The sequence below is a fragment of the Pteropus alecto genome, unplaced genomic scaffold (genome assembly GCF_000325575.1).
Source record: "Pteropus alecto unplaced genomic scaffold, ASM32557v1 scaffold24, whole genome shotgun sequence".
Lineage (NCBI taxonomy): Eukaryota > Metazoa > Chordata > Mammalia > Chiroptera > Pteropodidae > Pteropus > Pteropus alecto.
The window spans coordinates 1,965,169-1,989,919 of NW_006439192.1; the positions used below are offsets into that span (position 1 = coordinate 1,965,169).

The 24,751-nt window shown below is 45.7% G+C and overlaps 1 protein-coding gene across 8 annotated transcripts in view; it reads left to right on the top strand.

The window, feature by feature from the left end:
- The window catches only part of ANK1 (ankyrin 1), a 187,965-nt gene that overhangs the window by 155,104 nt on the left and 8,110 nt on the right, over positions 1–24,751 (top strand). For 3 of the 8 annotated variants that reach the window (XM_025049978.1, XM_025049980.1, XM_015592916.2), the window contains exons 34-41: positions 601–679; positions 962–1,036; positions 2,522–2,653; positions 3,574–3,720; positions 14,441–14,999; positions 17,998–18,295; positions 22,603–22,686; positions 23,664–23,804. In XM_025049978.1, the coding sequence (XP_024905746.1) occupies positions 601–679; positions 962–1,036; positions 2,522–2,653; positions 3,574–3,720; positions 14,441–14,999; positions 17,998–18,295; positions 22,603–22,686; positions 23,664–23,804 (1,515 nt within the window). Of the gene's footprint in view, positions 1–600; positions 680–961; positions 1,037–2,521; positions 2,654–3,573; positions 3,721–5,242; positions 6,459–14,440; positions 15,000–17,997; positions 18,296–21,703; positions 21,946–22,602; positions 22,687–23,663; positions 23,805–24,077; positions 24,177–24,751 lie in introns of those variants that run through there. The other 5 variants (XM_025049979.1, XM_025049981.1, XM_006916274.1 and 2 more) reach the window with 5 other exon arrangements.

Genomic DNA, 24,751 nt, shown 5'->3' on the forward strand with positions numbered 1-24,751 from the left:
TTGCTATTGTTTTAATCGTCAGCTTTCCATGCCAAACTAGAAAAGAAGAATGGTTCTATTATTCATATGTCTGTGGCTCAATTTCTCTTTTTGTCTGGGGATCAGAGTGAACCAACTTCTCTTTCAAAACAGGATTTCTTGAATCCTTGAGCAAAGCTCTGGGTGCTTTTCCACAGAGCCAAGGTGTTAAGCCTTGGGCCGGTATCAAAAATGGGTTTTTTGAGCAGAATGGAATCCAGAAATAATAACTTGGTGGCACTTACTAGCAGAGTGACCTTGGGCAAGTTATTTAACCCCTCTATGCCTCAGTTTTGATGATGAGATGGAAATAATAATAGTACCTACCACATAGGTAGTGGTGAGCATTAAATTAAATGGGGCCTGGCACACGATAAGGGCCCCATGTGTTCACCATTATCTCACTCCCACCCCCTCCCACACTTCTACTCTTTGTGTTCAAACTCCAAAAAAGTGGAGTACTTATTGTTTGTCAGGACAGGCATCATTCCCCACCCCACAGCCTATGAGCTTGAATCATAATCTCCAAAAAAGGGGACAGCCCCAAATCCAAAGCACCCTTTCTTTGTCTTCCTTCTGCAGGGGAGCGGAGTCGATGACAGGAGAAGGACATTGACACCACTGGCCCTGAGATACAGCATTCTCAGTGAATCAACACTGGGTATAAACCTCTTTGTGATAATTTGTGCTCGCTCCCTTTCCAAGGAGGTTGTGAGTGAGCTCCCTTCCCTTCACCCTGAGAAGAGCTGTGTTGACACGATTGACTCAGCACATTTTGAACACAGCAGGTGGAGCCCTTGGCTTGGGTCTGCACCTGACCCTTACACGTTTAACAATCAGTCTGGTGTACTCTGAGGTCTGCCGCATCTGAGGTCATTGACTCACCCCTGCCCATTCTGTGTCCTGCCAAGGCTACTAAGTGAAATCCAATGCTTCTCCCCAGGTTTTCTCAGTGGAACTGATCGAGCAGATATGAAGATGGTTATTATATCAGAAAACCTTGGCCTCAGCTGGGCAGGTGAGTTGGGGAGTTTGAGGTAGAAAAACACTTTGCAACTGATTTCTAAACCTTTTTTTACTATCCCTTGTGTATCTGTTGTCATTGGCTTAGATAGATCTGTTAATAAGTAACAGCTTTGGAGGCCAATGGTAAGGGAGGAACTCTCTCCATCCTCCATTTCTGTCTGGTTTTTCTTTGTATGAAAGAATCAACATTTGACATTACTAGAGACCTTAGAATTGATCTAGTTCATCTCGTTTTACAGATGGGAAAACTGAGATCCAGCTAAATAGAATGACTTTAATTATGTAGCTAGTTAGTGACAGAGCCCAGAAAACCCAGTAAACAAATAACAAACACTCCAACAAAAGATATGTCACCTGGCAGCCCATCCACTGATCCCTGTACTCTACACATTGCCTTTCTTCATAGACTGGCATTGCTGAGGGAAAGGAGGAGTTAAAGGGCAAGTTTCAATGTTTTTCATTTATAATCTCTGGCAGTAGTTGAAGTCTACCAGATGTCTTGTCAACAATAACGGTTGATCTTATTTCAAGTGAGGCAATGGGCAAAATAAAGTGAAAGCTCAAAATGTGCTTTACTCAGTCATAGACCCTATAACTTAATTCTCTCCACCCCTTTTTTGTCAGCTTTTATATGAATGAACTCCCATCGCTGAGTCACCTTGCAGAGAGGGCTTCAGACAAACACAGAAACCTTACTAATAACTTGCTGAAAGGCAGTGTGAGAAAAGTTCATAGCAGAAATTGAGAAAATATTCATTTTTAAAGTCAAAAAAGAATGTCTGTTGCTACTCCTTGGGTGCACACACATGCACACGTGTGTGTGTGGGAGGGTGGTACATGCACTTTCTGATTCTCACTATAACTTTCCCACTGGCCTTCCTCACCCTTGAAATTAGACCCTGATGCTGTTCTCCCTTCCAAAGCACCTGTGAGAAATAACAATAAAAATAATAGGGGAGGGAGAGCGAACATTCTGTGTTATTCCCTTGCATTTAAATGGCAACTTGTATTTTCATTTTAAATGTAAATAATGCCTTTCCCTGAAGAAACATAAACACAGAAATGCATTTCCGTTATAATTGCTTCTCAGTAGGAAGTGAGTGGCATCCTGGTGTAGTACAGACAGCACTGGTTCAGCCCCACTCCCAGCTCTGGCACCAGCCTCTTCTGTGACCTTGGATAAAGTTGTAACCTTGCTGAGAGGCTGTCTCCTCATCTCATATTTGAAGTGATGAAAGAAAGGGCATTTATCCATTCATTCACTTGAAACTTTTTTATTGAGCACCCTTATTCCTGCCCCATTTTCTGAGGATATAAAAGTGTAGGTATTTCTTGGTAAAAAGGAATCCCAAATCCAAAGGGAGACTTGTTTAACTTTCGGTGCTCCCTGCCTGACATACGAGCCCACAGGGCCCATCTTAGCAGCTGGAGCCGAGCTCTGCCTTGGCTCACACTTGTCTTGGTTCTTTCTTTGCAGAGCTGGCTCGGGAACTTCAATTCAGTGTGGAAGACATCAACAGGATCCGCGTAGAAAACCCCAACTCGCTGTTTGAGCAGAGTGCAGCCTTGTTGAACCACTGGGTCATCCGTGAAGGCAAAAATGCAAACAGTCAGTACCATTAAGCCCAGGAAGCCTCTTACCAAAGCCTGTGCCAGGACTTAGTCTTCACCAGAGTAGTTCTTCCTTCAAATTCCATTTGTGATGTTCATCTTTGAAACCAATCTCTTTTGCACTCTTTGTCTCTGTCTCTGTCTCTGTCTCTGTCTCTGTCTCTCTCTCTCTCTCTCTCTCTCTCTCTCTCACACACACACACACACACATACACACACACACACACACACAACTCAAAGTCACTGGGTCTTCTAGGCAATCCTGCCAGAAGAGAATACAATCTTGGCCTTCATCGTTTTCCTATCCTCAGAATAAGATAACAATTGCACCAGGACCCTGAGGTGACAGCATATGTGTAGGTTATGTGACTTCCGGTTGAATTTCTCAAACAGTTGAGGACTGTCCTCTTAGGACAGAGCATGGTGAGCGAAGCCCATCATTGTTCTCCCAGCAACATCTTTTTCTTCCATCTGGAGGGAAGATCTGTTTCACTCTTTTCAGCTTCTCCTCAGCCAAATTCTCATAACTGAAAACACGGGAAATTGAGTATTTTATGTTTGCATCTCAAATCAGCTGGTGAGGACCAAGGATTTCAAAAGACTAGAATCCAGTCATTTTCGCTCTCCTTTATTGTAGTATTCCTCTTTGATTACAAAATCAGCCTTTCCTTGCTTTGAAATTGGCCACTGTTAGGGTTTGGAAGAGATCTTTGAAGAGTAACAAAATCTTCAGTGATGCAGTTTGTTTTGATTCTGACAAAGAACAATGCCTCCATATTCTAAAAAAAAAAAAAAATCATCTCCCTCCCTTCTCCCATTTCCTCTGGGTCTAATTCCACCTCCCTCCCCACAATATTCCGCCCTGCCCTACAATAATTAGAATTCCCCGCCTTAAGTGTCTCTTTCCTTCTCCAACAGTGGAGAACCTGTACACCGCTCTCCAGAACATCGACCGGAGTGAGATCCTGAACATGTTGACAGGCTCTGGCAGACAAAGCCGCAATCTGAAACCGGACCGGAGGCACACGGAGCGGGACTACTCGTCTTCACCCTCCCAGATGAATGGTGAGTGTCTCCTTGAGGGAGGTGGTGCTGAGCCAAGCCCAGCCTTCCAGCCACCTGCACAAGACTCTTCCTGAAACCATCTCTCCTGCTGGTGTGAGGTCTGTCTCAACAAAGTCCCTCCCCAGTGGCAATGAGAGCAGAGGTGAGCTGGAGAGACAGGGGTGCACGTTTCTGCTGAGAGGCTCCCCGATGCTCCTATCAGCGACAGGCTCCCAGGGGGGCCCGGTGGAGTAGCTGACATCAGGAGTGGAGTCTGGGGCAACCAGTGGACTCCTGCTCCTACAGGTTACAAATGCTCTGTGTAGCTCTGCACCAGCAATGGGGCCTTTTGGGCTTCAGTGTCCCCATGAGTAAAACAGTCAATGATTGAGGAGCAAAAAGAGTGGAGCTTCTGACTCAAGATCTGATGTGGATTAACTGGGTGCTGTTTTAAAAGTCCTATCATAGCCTCTTCTGTGAGGCTAAGCTGGTTACTTTTGTTTGAGTCAGTCTCTCTTTGCCTCTCTCTCCCTTTTTTTCTCACCCCACCCCTTTCCACTCACTGTTTTTGATGTGGTTTAACATGCTGCAACATGACCAAGCCCCTGGCGGGGTGGGGTGGGCTGGGGGTGGGGGGGTGCTAACCTTTGCCCCAGCACCCCCACTGCTGCCTGTCTCTCGAGAACCACTTTCTTTACAGTAGCCAGCCGCATGAAGTAGCCAGGCCAGAGAACCCCTCCTACCTCCCCTCCATCCAGGCCAGAGGACCCCTCCTCCTTCCCCTCCTTTGGCTGTCCCTAACCCCTGGACACAGAAACAGAGCAGAAACCCACTCTGTGGTAGGAGCCAGGAGGCCAGAGTTCTAGTCCCTTTGTCCTTCTGACTCCATATACAGCTGAGTCATCTTCTCTTTACAATCAGCAAGTTGGGTTAAATCCCTAAGATTCCTTACAGACCTTGAAAAACGGTTTTTAATTCTGTGAACTCTCTTCCTCTTGTGCCTAATACATTACCCTCGGCAGCTGCATCGTGCTGCTTATGCTCCCCAAGCTCTTAGTTTAATGACTGTCCCCAACCCCTCACAAGCGTGCTCCCTGTGTGGACACCTGTGCTACCAGGCATGGGCCATGAATAAGTTCTAGGCTGGGCTAGGCACAGGGCCTGCTTCTGCCAGGTGTAGCCTGTGCATGCTGAGGCCCTCACACATTTCTCCTATGTCCTGTGTCTCCTGAAACATGCCACCTATTGCCCCTGGGTCTAGGGCTCATCTTCTGTTGTTCACGTCCTGTCACCTTTCCCTTCTGCCTCTGACCTCATCTGGACCTCTAGTCCGTTCATTCTCTTCCACTGCCTGTCTCCACTGTCTCCACCTCGGCCAGGTGTTCAGGAGCCGTCAGCCTCCATAGATGCATGTTATGGGAGACTCCTAGCCCTTCCCCGCCCCGCGTCTCATGGCTGTGTGCAGGGCATGTGTGGGTGTGTACGTGGGGGCTTGTCCCTGGCTCTCAGTGGAAGCTGCACACTGCTCACTCTTTACATCCAGGGTGAAGTGCTCCAAGACAGCGGTCCACTCCCACATTGCTAGGGGATCTGGTTGGAGCATTGCAGGACTGCTAAGTAGATCCACTGTCTTTCACAAAGGAAAGAAAGGAAGGTGGTTGAGGAATGCCACCAACTTCCGGAAATCCAACTTACAAAGCACTTCTCCTTGTCTATGTGATAACCAGTCATTTCGTTGGATTTCTTTACATCCCCAATACTGTTTTAATCAAGTCAAATCAGCATGTTTTGGTTTTTTTGTGCCCCAACTAGGTACCTACAGGACAATGGACCCATAGAATTACATGACTATAAACAAGGAAGTTACAACAATTAAAAATCATCTGGCAGGTTACAATAAGTGGTGAGGGAAAAAATAGACTCAAGTAATGGGGAATGGGAGTGCTTGGGTTGGGGGCGTAAATAAATGGTGGCAGTGGGCAACATTTGAAGGAGGGCTGGAAGGAAATGGAGTGAGCCATGGAAACATGGGGAAAGAGGACCCAGACACGCACACCATGCAGTGGCCTGTGTAGGGTGCCTCACAGAACAATGAGGGGTCACAGGGGCTGGCTGAGCAGAGGGAGGGAAGAAGAAAGGGCAGTAGCAGAGGTCAGAGGGCCACAGGAAGCTAGCTCTTAGAGACTATTCTGAGGACACTGGGTCTTACTTGGAGTGAGATGGAGGGCCATGGAGAGCTTTGGAGCAAAAGAGTAACATGATCTAATAAGTTTTCAAAGGACCCCTCCCCCTGCTTTGATGATTACAGATAGTCACAAGTTGAATGTTTCTATGCTTCCTGGCTTCTCTGTCCAGTTTCATCAACCCCCCCCTCTGAACACCCTGCTCCAGCAGGTCTCCTGGTAGACACAGGCTGTGTGCCCTACTTGCATACTCCCACCATGGCCTGAGCAGACGCTCAGAAACAAATGCCCAGTTTGGTTCATTCTGCTTTTACGGGCACCAGAATTGGTTTTCGTTTGTTTTTCTGCCCTCTTCCCTGTCCCAGGAAGAGTATCCTATGTCTGGGTTCCCTTCTAGTATGGAAAGAAAAAGCAGAAGGGGTCAGAGGTAGATGGGTGAGAGGCAGCAGACTCCCGCAGTTTCTCTGGCTTTCTCCTGAGCAGGAGCAGTGATGGCTTGTCCTGGGGCCAGCCCAGTCCTCTGTGCTGATGGTCACAGTCATACCTTACCTCCTTTGTGCTGTACCTCGTTTCTCTGCTTGTCTTAGACTCCCTGTGAAGCCATAGGGTCCAGCCCTCTGTGCTGGTCATACCTTACCTCCTTTGTGCTGTACCTCGTTCCTCTGCTTGTCTTAGACTCCCTGTGAAGCCATAGGGACGAAGGTTGCTCTGTGGTGTCAGCAAAATAGAAACCTGAGGTCTCTTTTCCTTTCTTCCTGGGACCTCCTGCTATATGCTTCTGGACTGGCCAGAACAGAAGGGGGCTTAAGTTAAAAGGACACTTTGCTTCTCCTATACAAGTGTGGACTACGCTGAGCCCTTGGGTAATGCTTGTGTAGAAAAAAATTGCCTAAGGTAGAAAAAATAGCATATTCCTAAAAATAAAACAGACTTCTCATATGAAAGGAAAAAAATGGACATCTCAAACCCACACCTGTCAGCTCCATTTGGTTTAATAAGTTGAACATATGTTAATGTCTACTTAGAAATAAAATGTTTTATTTCTATCGACTCTTAATGAATACACCTAGTGAATGTGGCTCCTGTCTGAAGCCAGGTTGTCCATCCACTCTTTGTCTAGCTTACTACTGACATTAAATTAGTCAAATAATCATTACAGTTGGATTAGCAGAGACCCAATGTGATAACCCAAGAGACCTGGGGATGGACCACTGGACTGTGCTGTGCCCCAAAGCAGTATGTATGAAACTATAATGTATAGGATGAAAAATACACTGGTTGAGATTAGACATTAGAGACATTACAGAAGAAAAGATCAGTGAACTTGACAACATAGCAATAGAAATTCTCCAAAATGAAACACAAAAAGAAAACTTAAAAAGATATCAGTCAGCTATGTGGCAATTTCAAGCAATCTTACGTTTGTGAAATTAGAGTTCCCAACAGAGAACAGGGTGAAAAAGTATTTCAAGAAATAATGGCTGAAGTTTTTTCAACTTTGATGAAAATGTAAATACACAGATCCAAGAAGTTCAATGAACCACATGTACAAGAAACATGAAAAAAACTATGCCAAACGAACTGGTGATAGAGAAAGACTTAAAAACAGCCAAAGAAGAAAAGACAGCATGTACAAAGGAACAAAAATAAGGATAACATCAGATTTCTCATTAGAAACAATACAAGTGAGAAGACAGTGGAGCAACTCCTTTAAAGCAGATTCCTTAACCATCTTTAAGGAATATCTTTAAAGTAACCAAGAATTTTACACCCGACAAAAATAACTTTCAAAATGAAGACAAATGAAGACTTTTTCAGACATGCAAAATCTGAAATAGTTTATCACCAAGAGACCCATACTATAAGCAGTGTTTTAAAAAGTATCTCTTCAGCCCAAAGAAACAACATGAAGAAATGAATGGTGTCAATAAATCACAAGAACAAATACATAATTTTCCAATTGAACATCTCTTCAGAAACCCTGCAACAAGAAGAAAGTGGAGTGAAATATTTAAAGTGTTGAGAGAAAAAAAAACCTCACCAACCTAAAAGTCCGTATTCTGAAAAATTATCCTTCAAAAGTGGAAGAGAAATACTTTCTTAGTTGAACAAAATTGCCAGCAGATTTGCCTTGAAAGAAATGTTAAAAGAAGTTTTTAGAGAGAAGGAAAATAATATAGGTCAGAAGTTTGGATCTACATAAAGTAAGGAAGAACATCAAAAAGGCTTAAGTGAGGCTAAAATAACAACTTTTGTTTTTCTTATTCTTACTTGATCTATAGGATAAGTTTGTTCAAAATAATGATAACAAGAATGTAATTATGTATTATGTATATATCATATACATATACATACATATACATGTTTATATATGCTTATATGTAAATGAAATGATGAATGACAGTAAACAGCTATAATGGGAGGGCCAGGAAGAAGGAATTAAGATTATGTTATTATAAGGTACTTACACTGTGGTATAGTTTTATTTAAAAATGAACTTGTGTTAGTTGTAAATGTATATTGCAAACTCTCTAGGGCAACCACTAAAAAAGTTTTTTAAAAAAAGCATAACCAATATGCTAAGAAAGGAGAGAAAATGAAATAATATAAAATGCTCAATTAAAACCTCAAAAGGCAGAAAAAGAGTGAAAGGTAAAAATAGGAACAAAGAACAAGGGCAACAAATAGAAAGCAGTAACAAATATGGTAGATATCACTCCAACTATATCAATAATCACTTTGCACATCAATGTCTAAGTGTACCAATTAAAAGATAGAGATCGTTAATGTGGATCAAAAACACAACCCAACTATATGTTGTCTACATGAAACCCACTTTAAATATAAAGATACACATATAGATTAAAAGTAAATGGGTGGCGAAAAATATACCATGCTAACACTAATCAATAGAAAGCAGGATAAACTATATTAATTTCAGACAGGGCAGACTTCAAAGCAAGTAAAGTTAGGGATAAAGAAGGGCATTACACAATAAAGAGGTTAATTCTTCAAGAAGACAAAACAATTCTTAATGTGTATGCACCTAACAACAGAGCATCAAACTATGCGAGGCAAAAACTGATAGAATTGCAAGGAGAAATAGATAAATCCACAATCATAATTAGAGATTTCAGCACCCCTATATCAGAAATGGACAGTTCCAGCAGGAAGAAAATCAGGATGTATTTGAACTCAACAACACCATCAATCAACCAGATATAAGTGATGTCTATAAACTTCTTCATGCAGCAACACATTCTTCTCAAGCTCACATGGAACATTTATCAAGATAGACCACATTCTGGGCCATAAAACACACTATCAAATATAAAAGAATAGAAATCATTAAATAAATCAATTTAATTCATCACATTAACAAATTAAAAAACAAAAACCATTTGATCATCACAATAGATGCAGAAAAAGTATTTGACAAATCCAACATTCATTCCTGTTAAAAAAAAATCTCAGCACAGCAAGAAGAGAAAGGAACGTTTTCAACTTATAAAGGGCATCTACCTAAAGCTAACATTACATTAATGGTGAAAGAAAGACTGACTGCTTTCCCTGTAAGTTCAATAACAAGACAATGATATCTGCTCTCACCGCTTCTGTTCAACATTGTATTAGGGGTGTTAGCCCGTACAATAAGACAAGTAGAAGATAACCAGATTGAAAAGGAAGAAGTAAACTATCTTTTTTCATATACACAAGATTTTCATATATATATATATATATATGTATGCCAGAGGAATCTACAGAAAGTGATTAATAAATGAGTTTAGTAAGATTGCAAGATACAATTTTAATATATAAAAATCTATTGAATTTCTATATACTAGCAATGAACAATTATAAATTGAAGTTAAAAGTGGTTGTAAATGTGTTAGTTGTAAATGTATACTTACAGTAGCATAGAAAATTTTGAAATGCTTGGAGATAAGTCTGATGAAAGATGCATGCATTGAAAACTATAAAACATTTCTGAAAAGAATTTATAAAAGACCTAAATAAAGGTAGATATACACCTTGTCGATGGGTCAGAAGACTTGATATTGTTGTCAGTTCTCCATAAATGATCTATGTAGTTGATGCAATCCCAATCAAAATCCCAGCAGACTTTTTTGTAGAAATCAACAAAGTGGTTCTAAAATTCATATGGAAAGGATCTAGAAAATGAACAAAGTCGGAGGACTCACACTACCTGACTTCAAGATTTATTATAAAGCTATGGTAATCAATACAGTGCGGTATTGTCATAAAGATAGATAAATCAGTGGAACAGAATAGAGTCCAGAAATAAAACCACATATGTATGAACAACTGATTTTCAACAAAGGTGCAAAGGCAATTCAGTGGAGAAAGGACAATATTTAGAAGAGGTACTGGAACAATTGGATATATATATGCAAAAATGAACTTGAATTCATACCTTGTACCATATACAAAAATTAATTCAAAATGGATCATAAACTAAGTGTAAAACCTAATATGAAAACTTCCAGTGAAATACTGGATGGACCTTGAGATAATCACACTAAGTGAAATAAGCCAGACAGAAAAAGTTGAAAATCACATGATATCACTTATATATGGGATACAAACCTAAAAGCAAAAACTAACAGGACAAACGAACAGAGACTCACGGACATGGACAATAGACTAGTGCTTACCAGAGGATAAGGGGTGAGGGAGAGGGGAAGGGGGAGGTAGACAGAGTAAAGAAGGTCAAATATGTGGTGACATAACTATGGGAGATGCACACACAGTGTAAATATATATATGCCTTACTGTTAAAGTGTACAGCTGAAATTTATTGGATTTCGTTAACCAATGTCACCATTAAAAAAATAATAATTAATTAAATAAAGAAAGAAAGAAAGAAAGAAAAAAGAAAACTTCCAGAAGTAAACATAAAACTATAAAACTTCTAGAAGAAAACTTTAGAGATCTTGGGAGAGGCAAAGATGTCTTAGATACAACACCAAAAGCATAATCCATAAACGAACAAATTGATAACTTGGATTTCATCAAAATTAAAAACTTCTGCTCTTCAAAATATACTGTGAAGAAAATGAAGACAAGCCACAGATTGAGAGAAAATATTGGCAAATCTGATATAGGGCTTGTATCCAGACTATATAAATAACTCTCAAAATTCAATAATTAGAAAACGAACAACCCAGTTTTTAGAATGGGCAAAAGATTTGAACAAACACTTAGCCCAGAAAGATGTACAGATGGCAAATAAAGACATGAAAGGATGCTCAACATCATCAGTCGTTAGGGAAATACAAATTAAAATTACAAGGAGATACCAATACACCTAAGAATGAAAAAGACTGACCATTCCAAGTATTGATAAGGATATGGAGAATTGAGACTCTCACACTGCTGGTGGGAGTGTAAAATAGGACAACTAATTTGGAAAACACTTTGGTTGTTTCTTGAAAAGTTAAACATATACCTGCCATATGATCCAGCCATTCCACTCCTTGATATTTACCCCGCAAAAAAGAAAGTGTATGTCCATACAGACAAGCAGCTTTATTTGTTACAACCCCAAACTGGAAATGCCAAATGTCCATTAGCAGGTAAATGGATAAACAAACTGTGGTCTATTTACCCAATGGAATATAGCTCAGCAATAAAAATGCATAAATCATCAACACGTGCAACAATATGGATGATACCCAGATAATTAAGCTGAGTGAAAGAAGCCAGACAAAAAAGAGTACACACTGAATAATTCCATTTAAATAAAATTCTAGGAAATTCAAACTAATGTATAGTGATGAAAAGCACATCCACGGTTACCTGGGAATGGGGTGACAGAAGGAAGGATTATAAGGAATCATGATGATATTATAATTTATAATTTCAGGGATGATGAATGTCCCTCTCTTCATTGTGGTGATAGTTTCATGGGTATATACATGTCAGAACCTATCACATTATATACTTTAAATATGTGCACTATTGTATGTCAACTATATCTCAATAAAGCTATCTTTAAAAGATATTAATGGCAGAATCTAGCGAAAAGACCACTCTGACTATGTGCCTTAATCAAATTGCTAAACGTCTAGTTTCCTCATCTGTAAAGTAGGAATGATGTTACTTTCTTTGTGGTGATAATTTAAAATAACATGTTAGATATGTTTTATACAAAACAGATGCCTAATTAGTGATGGAAATAATATAATAATGCTTTCAAGAATAACAAGAAGAAAAAATAGTCACTTGACTCAAAAGTGTTCTGCTTGCATATATCTGGAGAGATTTCTATGGAAGGTTCGAAGGTCATTGCCCCTGGTTTCCCAATTCCTTGGGTCACAGTTTTACATACAATGACTAGGCATTAATATTGTGGTAAGATCTGACCCATCTATTTCTCCTTCTCTCCCACCTCCTCTCTGCTCGTAGTTTGGTCAGAGCAGAAAGAGGATTCCCTTAGCCTGTGCCACTGAACAGTCCCACCTGCCAGCCATCCTGCCACCTCATGGTCTCTTCTTTGCTCTCCTAATTTTGAAACCTTGAACCGCATAAACTCGTAAAGATTAATCAGGAACAAGAACATTCCTGGGAAGATTAAGAGAGGATGTATGTCAATCACATAGCATGCTTCCTGGCACATTGAACACGTATGTGAACATTAGTAATTATGGCTTTACTAAATATGGATGAGATCACCTGTCTGGCTCCTGTGTCTCCCTCACACACATGGAGAACTCTACAGTAGTCACTGGGCCAGTGAATTCCAATCTTGTTATAGGCAAGTGAGAGGAAAAAGTACACACCATCCCTACCCTCAAAGAGTGCACAGTTCATGAGCAGCTTAGCAAGGGAACATAGGACAGGTTCAAAGATGGGGGAAATCAAAGTGAGCAAAAGTTATCAAAAGTTATCACCCGGGAAAACATCATGAAAAAAAGAGGACAAAGAGAACCTGTCTTGTTTGTGTGTGTTGTGTGTTTGTAATCCTCAACCCTTAGCATGGTACCTGGCATGTACTTGGACCTCAATTAATAATTTTTGGTTGAACAAATGAGTGAATGAGGATGGCTGGAGATGGTACCATCAAAAGTAGAGAAGAGATAGAGAAGCAAGAGCTGGGGCCCAGAGTTGTGAATGAGTAGGGTCCGTTTGGCTAAAGAAAGGCCAAGGCTGGGAAAGAGCTGATACAGGAGATGGGGGTGGGAGTGAGGGATAAATGGCAGAATGAAGAGCCTAGACACTAGGTTAGGGACCTCTCTGGACACAGGAAGATTCTTACAGACCTCTCATGGGGCAGGCCCACTCATACCCAGGGTCATCCTTTGGCTCTGCTGGGTCTTCCGAAGTTATAGGCACACACCTGCTCCCCAATTCTCCAGACAAGCTGAGCCAAATGGAGAATCTTGTCGTCTAGTCCTTTCTTTCACCCACAGATTGGGTGAAAGAATCCACGGAGGGGATTCGGAGGCCCTCTTTCTCCTGTAGTAGGCACCCCCTGCCCCCGCACTCCTGCCTAGAGGAGAGCAGAGGAGCCACCTGACAGGACACCGCCCATTCAGCTGGCACACAGTTTCCTCACACATTTACATGTGCCACTTACGTAGGTTCCTAGACACTTCTGAACATCAGGGAGCCAATACCAGAGCAAAGCAGAAAAGCAGCAGGGACTCATTCAAGCCAGTCAGCAAGGAATAGACATATGAACAGGCGGTGCCGACCACGGGGCCATGCCCGGGGCCTGAGCCCTGGCTTTGACCCCGCCAGCTCACGGCTGATCAGGAGCTGGCGTGAATAGCTCCGGGCCCGTGGATGAGAGTGTCAGGGCAGAGCGCTGAAGCAACAGTCAATGTGCCTGGTGCCTCCTGGTGTCCTTTGACCTGGCCCCTGTTTCAAGCCCTCAGAGCCCTTGCTTGTGCCATTTTAGATATTCAGTGCTTCTAGAACTGATCTGCAACTTGGAGAAAGGTTTCTTCACACGAAGCTAAATTGTTTCCCATTTGACCACCGCACTGAGGTCTGTGGGTGTTCAGTGTACCCCATGAGACCCCTCCGAGGCACTTTAGTTACTGACCCTGCACCTTTGGGGGGCTGTTCCCTTCTTTTGAGGTATATTCCTGACAGATACCCTAAAGACTATGCTAAAGGGAAGTTTTGAGCAAAGAAAGAGCAACATTTCTTTCTGCCCAGTCATGGAGAAGTGGGGCTTTACCTGATTGGAGACAGATTGGAGCAGAAGTCCTTTGGATCAAGGCTTCTTGATCTAGTGCTCTGAACTGGTTAAGAAAGAATTCCATTGCCATCCAGCAAAGGAGCCCACCTCTCTGCTCCCACTCCCTGGCTGCCCCCCACCCAACCCAGAGCCTTGTTTCTCTTGCCCAGGTGCTCTGAGCAGCAGCCACAAGGCCTGAGCAATGGACTCTGAGCTTGGAAAGCCCCTCACCCAGAATGTGCATGCGTACCTATGGCCGTGCCTGTGTGTGCGTGTGCGTGGACTTGCACGTAAGCGTGTGTGACAGAAATCGCTTCTGGAGCATGTTGCCCTCTGTCTGCCCATCCAGGTTACTCCTCGCTGCAGGACGAGCTGCTGTCCCCTGCCTCCCTGCACTACGCGCTTCCCTCTCCGCTGCGTGCAGACCAGTACTGGAACGAGGTGGCCGTCATAGACGCCATCCCCTTGGTGGCCACGGAGCATGATGCCATGCTGGAGATGTCTGACATGCAGGTGTGGTCCGCGGGCCTCACACCCTCTCTGGTCACTGCTGAGGACTCCTCTCTGGAGTACAGCAAGGCCGAGGACTCTGATGCCACCGGCCACGAGTGGAAGCTGGAGGGGGCTCTCTCTGAGGGACCCCAGGGCCCAACTCTGGGCTCTCTGGACCTTGTGGAGGACGACACAGTGGACTCAGATGCCACAAACGGCCTTATCGATTTTCTTGACCAGGAGGAAGGTCAGAGGTCAGAAGAGAAGCTGCCAAGTCATAAGAGGCAGGAGGACTCGACAGGTGCAGGGCAGGACTCAGAGAATGAAGTGTCTCTTGTTTCAGGCCAGCAGAGAGTGCAAGCCCACCTCACAGAGTCCCCCACCGTGAGTCGGGTGATGGAGATGAGCCGGGACAGGTAAGGGCAGGGCTGCCGTGGTGGGTTGCCTTTCTTCTTGCTGGGCTTCCAGGTGAGATTGAGCCTGGCAGAGGGAATTCTTAAGTGCTGCTGACGACCCTGCCCGTGTTCTAAATGCCCTGGAGTAAATAGGTGCCAGCTTGCCTCTGAAGCCGCCCAGCCCTCACTGGGGCCTCTGTCATGGAAGAAAGGAGCTGTGATCTGCAAAGGCTAGTCCCTCCCCAAGACACCCCCAGGGTGTGGCCAGCATACTTAGAAGAAAGATTCTAAGGCTTGGAGGAACCACGTGTGTAAAGTGCAGCTGGGGCTAGGTGCTCTGGGCCTCTGTCGCTGCTGTGTGCTTATCATTGAAGACCATATTTAGAAACCTACAAGCATCAGGACGCAGGAAGTTATTTGTGTGGTCACACAGCCTGCGTGTGACAGAGCTGATAATGGTGCCCTTTCTACTTTACCTCTTTGAAAGAGTGAGGCTGGTGGGCTTATCTGGGGCAGGACAGAACTTTTAACTGTTAAGAGATGGTTATTCTCATGGGTGACTCCTCAGCCAGCTCCCCGTGATGAGAAGGCCTGGTACTGTGCCAGCAGCAGGGAAGCAGTGGTCACAGCGCAGGCAGAAGGGCCTCATGCACCTCTGTGCACACTGAGAGTTCTCAGGCCAAGGGCCCAACTCATAGCCATGCAGTGGACGCCACACTTCTGGCTCTGTGCTAAGTGTGGAGGAGGGCTTGAGGTGAGAGAGAGGAGACAAACATGTGGCAGGTATCACTTTGGCCTTCCTGGACTGTCACAGAAGCCAGTGACAGTGACCCTTTCTTCCATACTGCTGTGCTTCCTAAATTTTCCCCCAAACAGGGACACAGTCTGTGTGCTCCGAGAAGATTGTGGCCACCCAAGAAGTTCAGATCTGGCCAGGCCATGGGATATCTATTATCATTTCCTCTGCCCGTCCACATTGCTTCACTCAAAAGCCCGGGCTGACTGGCTACTCCCCAGGGTCCACTCAGTGTGGCCCAAATACCATAGTAGAAGGGAAAAGAAAGTCGTTTAGTGTATGAGACAGCAAAGATTTCTTTAGTTCCCAAATGAATCCTTTAATTAAAGGGGATAATTGGACAGACTGAGCCTGTGAGAATTCAAAGTGAAATACTGGCTTTCCAGTGAGAAAGGCCACCTTCCACCAACCTGTGATGGCTGTTCATTCAATAAGCATTGACTGAATATTTACCTGTGTGCTGGCCACAGCACCTTGTGACAGCAGGGGAACCAGAAAGGCTGAGTGCTGGGCCTCAGCATGTTAGAGTTTGGCCTCCCTGACCTCGGCCAGGCTTCCAGTGGGGAGAGACAAATTTTATTGACTCATTCAACAATATGTATCGAATGCCTATGATATGCCGGGGACCTATAAAAAGTGCCTAGGTGCTGAGGATATGGCATTGAACAAAACAGACAAAAGTCTCTACCTGTAAGTAATTTGTGTTCTAGTGGGGAAACTAATAGTAAATGAGATAACATAAAAAAATTAAAAGTAATTAAAATAGAAATGCTAGATAGATAGTAAGTACTAAAAAGAAAAATAAAGCTGGGAAGAGGAACAGGAGTTATGTATGTGTTTGGAGAGAGGTTGTTTGAAATTATAGATAGGGTAGCCAGGGAAGCCAGAGAAAGTGACATTGGAATAAAGACTTAAAGGAATTAAGGGGGTGAACCGTGTGAACACCTAAGGGAACTATCCAGCCCAAGGCCCATCCAGACCTGCAAGGGCTTTGAGGTGGAGCATGCTTGGCACAGTCCAGGGACAGTGAGGAGGTCATCGTGCCTACAGTAGAGTGAGTAAGGAAGATGAGGTCAGGGAGATAATGGGGCCAGACATGTCAGGCCTTGAGGTCCTAGAAAGACCAGCATTTACTGAGTGGTCTGGGGAGCCATTGGGGGGGATTCTGAGCTGAAGAGTGAGATGATCTGGCAAATGCCTTGAGAATAGCCTGACATGGCCAGGAGTAGACAAGGAGAATTGATAGTGATGTAGACTAAGATGGTAGCAGTGGCGGTGGCGAGAAGTGGTTGTATTCAGGATATATTTTTGAAAGTTAAACCAAAGGGGTTTGCTGACAAATGAGATATGGAATGAGAGAAAGAAAGAAGTCAAAGAGCTCACTGGTACATACCCTTGACCTGACAACCGAAAGGATGAAGATGCCATTTGCTGCAGTCGGAAAAAACTGTATGGAACAGGCTTGGGGAAAAGATTGTGAGTGGAGATTGACTATGCTGTCCTCGAGATGCTTATTAGGAATCCAAGGTAGAGCTGTTGAGCGGGCAGTTATACTCCTGCAGATCGAGGAAGAGATGCCGGAGACGTACGTCTGGGCACGAGGAGCACAGGGATGTAAAACCATGGACTGAATGAGCTCCCTGAGGAAGCAGTTGTAGATAAAGCTGAGAACTGAGCCCTGGGATGCTCCAATGTTCAGAAGTTAGGGAAATTATGAGGAACCAGCAAAGGACACTGAGAAGTAATGGCCAAAGAGGAAGGGCTGAAAGCCAGCTAATGTGGTGTCCTAGAAGCCATGAAAGAGCATGTTTCTGGGGGAGAGAGTGATCACCGTGCCAGATGAGCATTGAGATGAGGACTATTGAGTGCAGGTAGCCTGGAGGGCTGGATCAGAGGTGGGCGAGGTGATTGGTGTGGAGGCACCGATGACTGTATCATTGGTGTGAGCCAAGTGCCTCAGGAACCCAGAGTGGGGCCATTCACTCAAAGGGAGGGGACCAATGGCACTGATAACTGTGTCCTCTCCACCTGGACAGCATGGATGGCTCATTTGTACCTTTCTGGACAAGGCAGTCAGCTGTGTGATTTGCTCACACTCTCCATCCTTTGGATGGGCAGTACTGGATATGTTTAGGGTGAGCCGGAGCTCTGGAGGGGAGGGTATGTAAGAACACAGAGACGGAAGGGTGACCAGGTGTTTTTTTCTCTCTTCCTGGACCCCAGACTGCAGGACTGGGATGGGGAAGGCTCCATTGTCTCATACCTGCAAGATGCTGCACAAGGTTCCTGGCAAGAAGAGATCACGCAAGGCCCACACTCATTCCAGAGAACGGTCACCACCGTCAAAGGGCTGGAGCCCAGTGGGTCTCAGGAGTATGAGGCGATCCTGGTGTCTGTGACTGAGCACATGCAGTCAGAGCAGCCCGAGGCTGAGAGCCTGCAGGCCGACAGAGAACAGAGCAAACAAGGCCATGGAGAGTGGGTGCAGGAGGTGGAGCACACCTTCTCTCCAGTGGTAAAGGTGAGAGCCTGCAGGGAGGAGCCTGCCGATGCCTACACCAGTGCCAGAAGGTGTCTAAAGCCTGGGCAGCAGCTTCTTCACTGAGCCCAGAGCCGAGCATGTTTGCTTTCTTTAAAAATTGTGGGGGCGACTTCACTTTCCCTAGAGAAAGAATATAAGGTCATGGTCTACCTGTCTGCCTCCTTGATCCCTAGTGAGGAAAGGGAGGGGCCGACACGTATAGAGCTCCCGAGTGTTCCAGGCACAGCCTGTGCTGTCATCATCCTCACAACTGCCTCGGCTCTTGGAGGGTATTCCCATCAGGTAGCTGATGGTTGAGCAGCTTGCCCACGGTCACAGGGTCAGAGGTGGGCTTTGAGTTAGGGCTAGCTGACTCCAGAGCCACGGTTTTTGTTTGTTTTCTTTTTCCATCAAGTTTTAAGAAGGGCTTAGAACCAGGAGAACTGGGTGTTGGCTAATTCTGGTCCCAGCGTGGTCTGCATGGCCATCGACAAGCCAGTCTCTTTTTGGCACCTCGGTTTCCTCACTGGTGAACAAGGAGTGAGTGGATTATCTCCCAGGTTCGTGCAGCTCGGTTCTGTGGGTGGGCTCACCAAGTGGAACAGGAGATGGATGGGGAGAATGTTCCCGCCATTGCCCGCTCTCCCTTCTCCCCGCAGTTTTTCTGGCCTCTTTGGCTCTCGGTCCTCCCTCCCCTTCTTTCGGTTTGCCCAACTTTACTTTTTTTATTTATTCACTTTTATCTTCACACCCATTTCCCGTTCTCTTACCCATCCCCACAGACATCCATTTAAATGTGTTTTTCGAAAAAAAATTTCTTATAAAAAATTGCAAATAAATAGAAAAACAGAAAAAATAGACATTAACTTTCCATGCACATACCATCCAGCCTGCACAATTACCCACTCATGGTCAATCTTGTTTCATCTGTACCCACCTCGTCTCTTCCACCCTAACCCCATACTATTTTGAAGCAAATCCCAGACATGTTATTAATGTGTCTTTTTAATGTACGCATTTTTATGAAATCTGCGTTGCTGTTCCGTGCCTATGTATTTTTAATGTGTGCATAAACGATGCGTTCTGCGTCTCATTTGGTTTCTTACTGTTCAGTCAGCACTGTTTTCTCATCCTTTTTCCCTTCTGCTTCTTTTTCTTTTTCTCTCCTCTTGCTCCTATCTGAAATTAGCCCTAGCAGGCACCTTTGAGGACCCCAGGTCTCGGCTGGCTCCACAATGATCCCGAGCTGCTGGCTGTCAAGAGCTGCTAGGAATTAAATCAGGTTTTATTTAGAATTTGTCCTTGCCAAGTATGTGCCTCGGACAGGACAGGCGGCTGTGTCCATTTTTAACCCCAGCCCACCCCTGTGCATTCTTTGCCATCGGGCTATTATTCCTTGGTACCCACTTCTGCTGCTTCCAGTAGCAAGTGCTTGGCCTAGAGCACAGGGGTTCTTTCTTAACCAGGTCCGGATCCCTGACTCCTGGGGAAAGAGAAGGACACCAGGAGTGTCCTCTGCGGTCAGCCTTTGGTGAGGGAGAACTGGAGAGAAAGCAGGACTGCCCCAGGAGATCAAGGGAAAAACTTTCTAGGTCATATGGTTCAGCTGCTTCTTTTATTAATGAGGAAACTGAGACCTAGAGAGTCGAGGGCTTCTCCTTCTCCAGGGTCACACGGTGAACCAGCATCAGAGCCAGGAGGGCCCAGATCTCCCATTTCTATGTGGGAGGTGGGGGAGGGGCAGCACACCTAATGCCTCTCCAGCCTAGGACAGGATTGGATGGTGTGGATGAGCTGTTGAGCCTAATCATCTGACAAAACCCCAGAGAGTGATAATAGAGCTCATTCAAGGTGATGGTTTGCAAAGCACCCATTTGCTAGTCTTTCCAGTGAATCTCTGAAAATAGTGACTGATGGATAGAGAGATGGCCTGTAATTTGTGGCTTGAGAGGTGAGCCTGAATGACTCTAAACCAGCTGGTCCTTCTCTGAGGATCTAGAGGAAAATATCTGAAGTTGGACAGTTCCTGGTTAGGCCGAAACCTAACGTATTGTGGCTTCTATTTTTCAAGTGCTTTCTTGTTGAAATGAGACAGTGTTGTATAGTGATAGGAGTTTGAAATCTGACTCTGATTTACTTACTCTTTTACATAGGCAAGTTACTTAACCTCCTTATGCCTCCTTTTCCCTTGTAGAAAATGATAGAACCTACGTGGTAGGACTGTCACAAGGCTCAACTGAGTTAATGTGTGACATACACATGGAGCAGTGCCTCAGAGCAGTACAGACTACAGTAAGAGTTTGCTATTATTGTTCATAGTGGTAGTACTCATAAACCCTATGATCCTCACAGCACTCTCGAGAATGAGGTAGGGAGAGTACTTTAATCCACCCCGTTTTACAGGCAAAGAAAATGAGGCCCAGAGAAGGTGTCCAGTGAGCAAGCTGCAGGGTCAGGGTGCTGTGTCCCAGATCTGTGCTCTCTCCGGCATGTGGGCTGCTACTCAAAGAGGAACAGCCTGATCCCCAAAGAGAAATTCCTTTCAGCCACAGCTGCTGCGGCTGCATTTGTGAATCAGCTCTGTAAAAGCGCGTTTGATGCGCGTGGCTCCTGCTCCTCGTGGGCAGGCGTTGACAGCCAGCATGGGAAGAGCCTTTGGGGACAGGCCTTAAATAGACACACCAGTTATGCGCTTACGTTTAGAGTTGCTGTGCCCAGTGAAGGGGCTGATGGGAATTGCATGGGCACCACCACCTTTGCTGGACCTGCTGCGTGGGCCTGAGCAAATCACTCGTCCCAGGGCTATTTTTGAAATAAACCCTTAACTCTCCAGGGTATTCGACTGCCCCATCCTCTTGGGACAGGGTGAACATCATTCTGATCACAGCAATAGCAGCCCAGGGAAACACACAAATAGCCACATTATCTGGATACCTTATTCCCTGGACAAGAAGGTTTTTCTGGGCAGAACTGCCTCTAGTTTGCATAGGGTCAGTGGGCAGGAAAGGTGAGGAGGGGCTGAGCCCCTCTTCAAGCTCTCTGGGTGGAGCGGGGCAGGAATTGCTCATGGTGACTTTGACATGTGATTGTAGTGCCCAGGACACGCACACCTGCCGGCTTCCTTCTAGCCTAGTTGGACAGCCCCAGCAGCTGGTTTGGGAGCTAAAATTATCGAAGCCCTACGTCACTCAGGCATGAGGGGCAGAGCCTGGAGCTGCTCAGGAGGAGGACACTCAGGCAGACAGTTCTAGTGAGGGGCCAGTCCGTCTTCTGTCTGGAGAAAAAGAGTGGGAGACTGAGGAGCGAGAATGGAAAGGGTCCCAAGGGGACTTGGGAGTCCAAGAGGAGAATGAGAGATTGGACCCCTGCATCGACCATAACCCTGGCTCCACTGGTCCCCTGAGGGCCGGGCTGGCGAGGAGGAGGTGAGGATGTGGATGTTCATCACTCAGCTCCTGGTCACCCTGGTGCTCTTGGGCTTCTTCTTGATCAGCTGTCAGAACGTGATGCACATTGTCAAGGGCTCCCTGTGCTTTGTGCTGAAGCACATCCACCAGGAACTGGACAAGGAGCTGGGGGAGAATGAGGGCCTGAGTGACGATGAGGAGACCATCTCCACCAGGGTGGTCCGGCGTCGGGTCCTCTTGAAGGTAACCACAGGCAGGAGGCAGGGCTGAGGGCACAGTGCCGTGAAGTGAATGGGGAGGAGCTGGGGGAAGGCGCCAGACATCAGGTCAGGAGATGTGTTGGAAGAGAAGGGCCAGGAAGGCCTCAGGGGGCCTCAGTGGGAGCTAGAACCATGCGCGGCCTCCACTTGGACCATCACTCTGTGATGGCACAGAAAGTTCAGCTCTGGGACTTAGCAGGCCTGTTCTCATCTTCCTTCTGTCCTCAAGTCACACTCAGTGTGATGGTGACTGCAGGTCTTTCTACACTGTAAAGTGCTATAGAAATAAATTAAGTGCCTCACTTCCTCTCTCAGGGCCTCCTTCGTAAAACTTGCATAATTGTCCCTGTTTGGCCCGCTCCCCAGTGTTACTGCGGGGACCGAGCACACAAGGCTCTTGGAAGTCTTGGGCTTCATCCTGTCTTCAGGCTCCGGGGCACCTCGGGCCCACACGGTGCCTTTCACACTTGGAGCCTGGTGGTTTGGTTGCCGCTACTTGCTGAGTTGGAGTTTGCTCCTGGGGTGGGAATTTGTCGAACTGTGACTGTTGCTGCTGCTGCTCTTCTATTTCTTCATCCTCCATTCTTATTCTCAAACTCCCACTTATCAATTTCAGTTTTCTCCCTTTTTCTAATTGTAGGGGAATGAGCTTCAGAATATTCCAGGGGAGCAGGTGACTGAGGAACAATTCACAGATGAGCAGGGCAACATTGTCACTAAGAAGGTGGGTGCAAGGAGTCCCCTGAGCTGGGGAGGGGCAAGAGGGCCAGGGGCTACAAGGTGGTAGACTCACCCCCCAGCTTCTCACTGCTGCCCTAACAGAGGGATGAGCACAGCTCAGACAGAATGGTTCAGGCGCCAGGAGCTCTTAACTTCTATGATCCAGACATGACATTTTTCTTAGCCGCTTTGCCTGATTTAGCCTGAATTGAGCATCCGCTATAATGTTCCTGAAGGACCGAGCCCCATGGAACAGCCCAAACCTTGTCCCATGATGCCTGGCCCTGTGAACAGCTGTAAGACAGCGGTATGGTGGTCCCTGGGTTACCATGGTCCTCCTGAAATAGAAAGGATGTAGAAAGGCATTAAATTGGTAGTAGATTTTAATTCAGTAAATATGAACTCGCCTATCAAAGATTGGGCACAGTGCTAGGTTTGGGCCAAAGGAAGAAGGAGCAAAGGGAAAACCTCGTTCGTGTTCCCCAATGGTGCTATTCACACTACATTGGAGCAAACTCTCATGTCCGTCTTTCCTTCTGCGTGGTGAGCTTCATGTGGGTAGGGGTCATGTCTTATTTATGTTTTCATTTCCCATCCCAGCACATGGTAGGTGCAGAGTAAACAGTCATTAGAATATTTGAATCGAATTACTATAGATGAGAAAGAAATGCCCTCAGAAGCTTACAAGTGTACAGTAAGACAGCGTGAACTTCCATCAATACCAAAAGGCAGAAGGAAATGCTGTGGGCTAGAGACAAAAGTTACTCATGGTCTAACCTTTGTCATTAAACATCTGCTAAAACTCCTCTGCAAATCCTAGTCCCTCTGAGGCTGTCCAATGCGAGTGTTTCCACACAGTGGTGGGAGTGAGAGACCTAGCCCTATTCTTGCCACTCAAGGAAGAGTGCTTTAGGACAAAGACTGCCTTCCTCTGATGTCATGACGGCTCCACCAGCCCTTCCTCCCTTCCCTCTCTTCCAGATCATTCGCAAGGTTGTTCGACAGATAGACTCATCTGGTGCCGATGACACCCCGGAGCACGAGGAGGTGATTGTTGAGGGGCCCCCGGAGGATCCTAGGGAGCTGGAAGCTGATATTGATTACTTTATGAGACTCGCCAAGGTACTGCGGCGGCCGCAGCCTCTGAGGCACTCGCTCTTTCGAGCGGCCCGGCACCTCCTCTTGCTGCTCGCCTCTGCGCCAGCCCACTCTGGGTTTCAGTCTGCACCATGCTCACCTCTCTGGGCTCTCTTTCGAGCCTCCCTTCCCGCCCCTCACCCTGGGAGGCAATGTTTCCACCACCTCCGTAGGATGCCTTTCATTTTCTTGCCTCTTTGTTGCCTGTCTCTCTGTACGATCTGTCTGTCCTGCGTTCTCTCCTGCTGCTGTCTCCAGGTGGAGCTGAGAGGGAATAGCCTGCAGCCGGACCTGATAGAGGGCAGGAAGGGGGCTCAGATAGTGAAGCGGGCCAGCCTGAAAAGGGGGAAACAGTGATCTCAAGCAACCCCATTCCCCTCGAATGGCCTCTTTGGAGGTAATGTGTCCTTATGCATCTTTTGTGCATGGCCTGGTCCTCATGGAGTGGATGGTCCTGGAAATGGCTGCTCACGTCCTCACCCTCGTCCCCTCTCCCCAGCATGAGATAGGATGAACAGCTTTGCTCTGGTCTCTCTGAATCTCCGTTTCCTTGTCAAGAAAACAGAGTCAACAATATCTGCTGACCTACCTTTCAGGAAATGCAAAAATATAGATTTGAAAGTGTGCTTTGGTGACTGAAAGTGCTTGGTAATCTTAGTAGTAATTTCATCCTAGAAACCAAGCAATGGGCATATGGAGGATGGGTACAGGACATCAGAGAGGGCAGTTGAGTCTGTCTAGGCTATGCAGTTTCAAACCTCGTCCCCTGGAAGAGCTCCAACAGTGACAGACTTAGAAGTGGATTGTTTCTTGAGCCTCGAACTCTACAAAAGTCCCCACAAACCCACGGCTTCTGTTCTCCTTGATGTTTCTTGAAAGCTGTCACTCCCTTGCTTTCTAGGAAAGGGTGAAGTTAACAGGCCCCAGGGGTG